The sequence below is a fragment of the Ctenocephalides felis genome, unplaced genomic scaffold, assembly GCF_003426905.1.
Source record: "Ctenocephalides felis isolate EL2017-DRISC unplaced genomic scaffold, ASM342690v1 CF-g0.4_SCAFFOLD_01604, whole genome shotgun sequence".
In the NCBI taxonomy this organism is placed as follows: Eukaryota; Metazoa; Arthropoda; class Insecta; order Siphonaptera; family Pulicidae; genus Ctenocephalides; species Ctenocephalides felis.
In genome coordinates, this window is record NW_020537758.1 from 23,818,343 (window position 1) to 23,826,305 (window position 7,963).

At 31.5% G+C, this 7,963-nt stretch overlaps 1 protein-coding gene and 1 pseudogene across 1 annotated transcript in view; one reads left to right on the top strand and one right to left on the bottom strand.

Moving 5' to 3' along the window:
• Positions 1-2,470, bottom strand: part of LOC113373538 (venom dipeptidyl peptidase 4-like) — a 12,459-nt gene extending 9,989 nt beyond the window's left edge. The window contains exon 1 of the mRNA XM_026613830.1: positions 2,434-2,470. Coding sequence (XP_026469615.1) covers positions 2,434-2,470 — 37 coding nt within the window. The remainder of the gene's footprint in view (positions 1-2,433) is intronic.
• Positions 2,471-7,375: 4,905 nt separating this feature from the next.
• LOC113373539 overlaps positions 7,376-7,963 on the top strand; it is a 2,159-nt pseudogene continuing 1,571 nt past the window's right edge.

Genomic DNA, 7,963 nt, shown 5'->3' on the forward strand with positions numbered 1-7,963 from the left:
ATCGTGTTTGTAAATGGTTTTATATGCGAAGCTTTATGCAATAATACAATAGGAACTAAGGATTTATTACCATTGCAATTATTGACGTGTGGGTCCCATAAGTCACACGTCCTTTTATGACCGAATCAAATGCCTATGACAGCAACAGACAGAAAATATATATAATATATATATATATATATATATATATATAATTCAGCTTTTCTGCATTTATTAAATGTTCGCAAATGTTCACAAAAAATGTTCGCAAAATTTTTATACATTTTTTATACATTTCATTCATCCTTTATAATTGACATGATACATAGCTATGATTTGTGTCTTTATAGCACAAGATAAAAGTATAAACGTCGATCAATTCTTTCTATGTTTGCGGGAGAAATAAACATTACATAAACCATTTTTCTTAAAAGACATTAATACATCCCCTTTCTGGAGAATGTTTTGCTTTAAACAACAGATCGATTTCATTCGTCGAAGTAACATAAGAGGAATAAAAGAAATCCTTGAGAAAAACAAGGCGGAATCATTACAAGCAAATCCGTCATTTCCATTTCAAGCAGCGCGGCGCGACGTCTTCTATTCGGATGCCTTTTTTATAATAGAGCTTTAAGATTAATGTTTCTATTTGATTATTATTTATGATTCTAGAATAAATGATAGTAATTTAGCATTTATTCATTATTTATTATTTATGATCTATAATTATTTATTATATTTATAATACACTATTTCGCACAATAAATGACAATATAGAAATTTATTTTGAAAATAGAGCTTTTTAGTCGACTTATCGAGGCATTATAGGGCGTTGCGTTATGAAAAGAATAAAATCTCAATTGTAACTGCACATTTTTATTCAATATCTTCAAATATATTTTATTCATAACACCCATTCCTCTATAACACAAATTCGTCCGTTTTCAATGGTTCGTTTCGGAATAGAGCAATTCGTCGAATTCGACCGTTTGATCAATCATATGCAATCAGCGGCATCGGCTCGTGCTCCGCCTGCAATTGCCGGCCGGCCGGCTTGCGATTTATCGAGGTGCAACGATACTAGGTCGTGTCGACATTGACAAATTTCCTAACTGAGATTGACTTAATGATAAGTCTGCGAACTATCGAAATGATAATTACAGGAGCAATCAGATAGAACGATGCTAAAAGAATTTAAAATTAACCAGCTCATGAAAATTACATTGAATTCTTGACACCATTTTTGTTTTATCTATGGAAAGAGTAGAAGCGAATAGAACTTCACTCATTTGAGATAAGTATAATTTCAGTGCAAAAATTATAACTTTCTAGATCCTCCCCCCTCACAAAGTAATCTCTAACGGCGATTTTTGAGGCAAGGGCAAAGCGGAGGTTCTAGTCTATATTATACCCAGGCGGTATTAAGTCCACCATACCCAGAAAAAAGACAAATCTGGGATGCATAAACGCATTTCCTTCACTCTACAAATAAAACCCTTTGTTTTTGTAAGCGGTTAAGCATCAATTTAGAAAAATTGAATGCATGATGATGAAATAAAAAGTTAAACACTAATGAGTAGTCAGTTCTAAATGTCAAAAAAAGATTTTAATCATAATTAAAGTTAAAAGTAATTCATAGAAATTAATTATGTGTATAATGATTTACCATTTGCATTTTGAATAAATGTATAAATCATGATTTAGTAATAAAATATATTAACAAAAAGTGTAATGTTTGTTAAGTATTTATATTTTTTTGCAAGGTTATTTTTTTGCAAGTGGTAATAGCCCTTCCCGGACACTAATTTTACATCCCGGACATTAATGCATTGCTGCATCAAATTGAATAATACATACCATACATCTAAATAATACCACCGATAAATATGGCGTTAAAAGAAATTCGGCCCGACAGATCATAGAATGCAAGATTATAATTGTTGTTAAATGAGTATAACAAAATTTCATTAGAGAGCTGAATGCAATGAGTCATAGAATAGACTAAGGGAAGAAATTGTAAACCTCAAATCTGTATGACCACGTTTGCAGTTTTTTTAAATTGGATAATTATTTTGGTCATAGGTTCCCAAACATTTTTGTGTCGTGAACCCCTTGGGCTCTATCATAGACTCCAAATAATTTTAACGTAAATATATTTGTTACTTGTATATATTTGTTGATTGAATTTAATAAAATAAATTAAAGATTGTATTTGAAAAATAATAAAAAATAGGTAAGCAAAAACATTTAATTACAAACATTTTACAATAATATTGTAAAGTTTAATCTCGCATCTCCCGGATAATGATGTTTAGTCTGCATCTTTATTTTTTGTTAGGAGATCATTCATAACGACCAACCTTATTTCTAATACCAATTTTGCAACTAGTAATTTGTTTTATATTCTTAGTATTCAGAAATACTAAGAATCTCAAAAAGCTCATGGAATATTACCAAGCATTTCAATGGTCAGCAAATTGGGTCTTTGCATGCTCAACCATAAAGCGACCGCAAATCGAAAACCTACTTATGCTTCAACTTATTATACAGATTTTTGTAAGTAAGAACCATATTTTTATTTACTTTTTAGTTCTATTTATAAATATTGTATTCTACAAGACTTTTTATTATCGATAGTATAATATAGGTAAATAGATATCGTGAACACCATGGATGTTGTCATGGACCCATGGGATCCATGTGGACCATAATGGAAGTCACTGATTTAAATAGATTAGATAGATTAATTAATTTTATTGTGTTTTTTGTGTTTTTTATATGGTGTAGAAGTTTGCATATATGCACATGCCTATTTATTCATTTTTAACAAATAGGCAAAGTGAACTAATTGGAATGATTAACTGAGTTCAATATAGCAAACGTCATGATGAATGTAAAACAGTATTTTATTTATTATTAAATCCATGCCATTCATTAGTATTGGGTACAATTCGCAAATAAACAAGTGTATGGTACATAGAGACAAAAAGCAGAGAACAGAGAGCAAGAGAGCAGAGAGAGAGTGCGCGCGTAAAGAGCGGCTCGCGAAATGCGCGCGCCTGTTCAGAATAAGTACCAGGCAAAGCGAAACAGTGCATGGAGAGAGCTGCCGAGTTCTAGTGTCTATCCGGGCGAGCCGGGTCACGGGTATTCGTGCAAAACTACATCCGAAATACAAAATGATCTTCAGTTAAAAGATACCTTAAGACATCCCTAAAGACGCCGGTATAAATCAATTTTAATAGATTTAACAACAACAAAAAGTTGTGATAAGTGTTAGTAGGCACTTCTTGCATATGTTTATTACTAAGTTTTAATAATGCTTGTTTTGTGTCAGTGACTTTGTACAATTAGTCATTTGTTCTCTTGTTGTGCTGTGAATATTATCTTATAGTAATATCAAATTAACACTGCCAAAATAACTGTTGCTTTTTAACAAAAAAAAAAAAAATGATTACCCCTAAATAGATATACAAAACATCAACAATCAACGACAGTTTTTACTTAATTTACACTATATCCATTACCCATGTGTGTTTTATCATCTCCCGCGCTTTGTGTGACAATGGACCGCGAAGTGTTTCCGCCTGTGCCGGTTTCAGAACGAGTGATTGGCGACAATCACGGCGTCTTCGGCGTCGTCTGGTAGTGCAGGAATTGTATCGTGTGCAGGAGGAATATTGTTCTATTGTTTTGTTGTTTTGTCCACTCGGGGGACTTATCTCAGCTCGTCTTTCGGAGCGGGGCTTAGCCGCGAGGCAGCGAGTCCCGGGCGGAACTGTGCGACGGACGCCCGAGGGAGTGGAATGTGACGCGAAGGTCGAAGTTACACGGAAGCGATCCAGGTAAAGAGAAATAGGGATAAATAACACATAGCATTTATTTGAAAAGTATATGGTTTGTATATAAACAGTCAATTCCTAGATGCTATCAATAGAAAATGACATCAACATAGTCGTGTTGCTTTCATATAAAGATCTTTATTATTATATCAATGGATCTTAACACTTTTACAATTATCGATAATTACAAATTAAACATGAAATAAATATTTACATAGTTTTTACGATAAGTTCTAATGACTTAAACGACGTTCAAAGTTTAGTAAACGTAAAACACTTTACGTTAACTAAACTTGTAGAAGTTTTAATTTTATAATACACTTTTAACCTCGACAAGTCACATGCTGTATCACAGAAAAAGCTCTCTAAATTTCTATTTCTAAAAATTTCATTTTTTCATATTTCTATGTTTTTGAACAATTTAGGAGGAAAAGGAACATGACAAAAGTTCTAACCTTGAAAAATAACCAACAAAAATTATTAATATTTTGGGATAAGAAAAACGACGGCATTTCAGGCATATGGTGCACAAAACCCAATATCGTAAAATGATTTATATAAGTTTATAAAGTGGCGACTGTATTACCATTTTCAATTACTAAAACAATTAAAAAAACAAGTTACTGCAATTATACAAAAAACTCAATAGATCATTTAATTGAAACTCAATTGCCAGTTAAGGTAAAAAGGGCCAGGAAACGACAGAAATTATAAGATTTTAATTATAGCGCTTCAGAATAACTCGGAGATTTGCTCGTTTTTTTTAAAAAAAAAAACACTTTTTTGCCATTTGAGCCTCATTTTTTATTTGTTCTGTTTGCAATCTATACAATACAGCAGAACTTCAATTATCCAAACTCCGACTATCTGAATCGCCGATTATCCGAATCACTTTCAGAAAAAAAATTGTCCAAAAAAAGTCTAAGTGCGCTATTATTCTTTGGTTAAAGACCGCAAAACAGCTTACATTGACGGAGATGTTTAAAAAACAATGATTTTTATTTCTAAACTTATACATAAGTACATTTTATTTATATTTAAAACATGTGAAAATATCATGTTTCTTTCATTTAATTCAATAAAAAAATAGTGCAATATCAAAACGTAACTTTTTTTCTCTCCAATGGCAATTTAAAAAAAAACTCCGATTATCCGAATATTTGATTATCCGAATGGGTCCCGGTCCCCATTGATTCGGATAATTGGAGTTCTACTGTATGTACAATAGTTACATTTGTAGACAATTTAATAGGATGGCGTGTGTAGTATAACTGTCCTATGATATCACCTTATGGCATTATAGCATTAAATTTTTACCCCCAATTCTGACTTTAGATAAAAACTACAAACATGTGCCGCAAGCCCAAAACAGCAACTTTTTTTGTGCTCCTGTGTTATCAATAACACCTTTTATATTATGAATAATTAAAAAATTATTATAGTACCTTTGTGAAATATGCATATTTAGGATTCAGTAGAGAACATATATAGGATGATATATTAGTTATCTAGAACATTAATCTTCAATACTTATCTAGAACTTTCAATTGTATTAGTTCATGTTCATGATATTACTACAATTACATTAGTCTCACAAATCATACGAAGTTCGAACAGAACATCTTGATCAAACATACGCCGGAAGACAAATTGAGCATATGTGCTGTTACTAATTATGTTATTAAAAGCAAATTAATTGCCAATATGAACAGCAGATATAATATCATTTAGTAATGCACAGATATATAAATCAGTATGAATATATACTTCGTAGTTTTGAGTGTTCTTTTTATGTTTCTGAATATGAATAAAAGCATTTTTTCGAGTACTAACAACCAAATAGCAAATCTAACGAAGCCAGAAAAATACTAAATGTATTTTTCATTTTTAACTGTATATATTCAGATAATTCAGTATGTATTCAGAAATCTCTAAGAGGATACAAGAAATATTCGAAAGCGTTTTGTCAGGAAATAACATCAGGGATCGCTATTTGGAAAGTGACACACAGCCCAAGTGATTTTTTCTTATCTATAATATGTAACAGTTGTTCGATAAGAGTTTCAGTAGACTTCCAAAGAGAATAAAAAGGACTTACAGAATTTGTGGCGAGTTATTTAAATATCGATACAAATCGAATTCCGTGGGAGTATCAACTTTTTCGTACTACTACGCCCTCTTCAAATAATGACATGTTTGCAAAATGTAAAACTCTTTTTAATAAATATTGTGTTTTGAATAAATAACCTATCAATCATTATTTTATCCATCATTACAATTCTAACACAATAGACGTATGATTTAAATTTAAGCTAATGAAAACATCAAAACTATTAGTATTAATTTAAAATCCTTCAAAAACCAGAAAGTCCAGTACGTGCACTTATATTTTATTAAAAAAAAATTGTTAATATTCGCTTTTCTACGCGCCCAAGTGTAATTATCCGTGTGTGGTTTATAAAAAAATAGAAAATTCTTCCTGATAATTTATTCATTGCATTTGGTTGAAGCCAAAATGGGAGAAAAATATAGGTATAAAATGTTCATTTCATAGTCTAAAATTATATTTATTTAATATGCAGTATATTTATATGTTAATTTTTCATATCGCAAAACATGAAACACCCAAATTTGTTAGTTAGTTAAAATTTTATATATTTTTATTTTGTATAAAAATAATATGCATATGAGGTTTGAGCAACTATTCACACTATTCGATATTTTTATAAAGAAACCATTCAAAGTATTATACATTGATAGAAAGATCTCAAAATTCTTAATTTTGCAACAACTTGCTACACTACTCCACACGAATATTTTCACAATTTTCCGGTCCTGAATTTTTCCGGTGATAAGTCCAGTGCTGAGGTCTACGTCATTTCACATATTTCGCGCGTTCGTTTCATGCCGGGATTACGTTATCTGATGTGAGTGGTTAATGTTTCTCTGCTATTTTTTGCACTGCATTTAAAATGTATTAAAAAAGGTAACGCCGCCTGCTTTTATGGAGAGCCATCAATCAGGCAGGCGATAACAATCGCTATCAGACCGAGTTGGCAAGACGGAATTTTCTGATTTATCGCTGGTCTTGATTAAATGTACGCTTAAATATATGATCAATTAATTTATATACATACATGTACAAAAACGCATACATATCACCGATTTTTGCTTATGTTTGATCCACAAAGTTGCAAAAAGTATTTTATTCTATTTTATAATTAATTCTTAGATGTGCCAATGGTAGGCAACACTATTGAAGTTTTTAATTCACACATCTTTAAATAAGTACATAATTAATCAGTTTCCTAAACAAATGAATTCATCAAACTAATAATGCTGTAAACAAGCTGTCAAATATTTGTAGTTTACATTGTGAATAAAAAATCAAATATTAATAGAAACAATAAACAGTATAACTACTGCCATCGCTATAGCAATCAAATTTTACAAAATTTTGTAAAAACGATAATACGACGTTATTAAAATTATTTTGAAAAATTTTGGTATCTCGTAGATCCAATGATATACAGTTTTTAAGAACTGATAACACAATGTCAGCCGCAGTCATGGAAAAATATCTCTTCAATTTGAAATTTGCTGTAAAAGAATTGGCGCGGAACTCAAAAAGATGTGAAAAGAAGAAATCGCGGAAAAAGCAAAAACAAAAGAAAGCAATTCAAAAAGGCAATATGGAAGGAGCAAGAATACATGCTGAGAATGCATTCGTCAAAAAAATCAAGCATTGAATTATCTTCGCATGAGTGCCAGAGTGATGCCGTTGCTGTTCGAGTCCAAACTGCCTTACTACTAGAGGGTTACTCATTCTATGGTGGTGTTGTAAGAGCTATGGATTGCAGCAATGAAGGGTAATGAATTTGGAAAGATCTCTTATTTAATGGATAAATTTGAATCTCAATTCGAAGATTTGGATGTACAAACTAGTTACATGGAAAATGCTATGCATACCACAACAACAACCCACGGTTCCTCAAGGTGATGTTGACCAACTTATGCAACAAGTAGCTGATGAGGCGGCCTTGAACTAAATATGGAACTACCTCAAGGAATAAGCTCAACTGCAATGGGTGCATCCACACAAGCTTCGCAGGAGCAAGAAGAATTGAATCAAAGATTGGCTA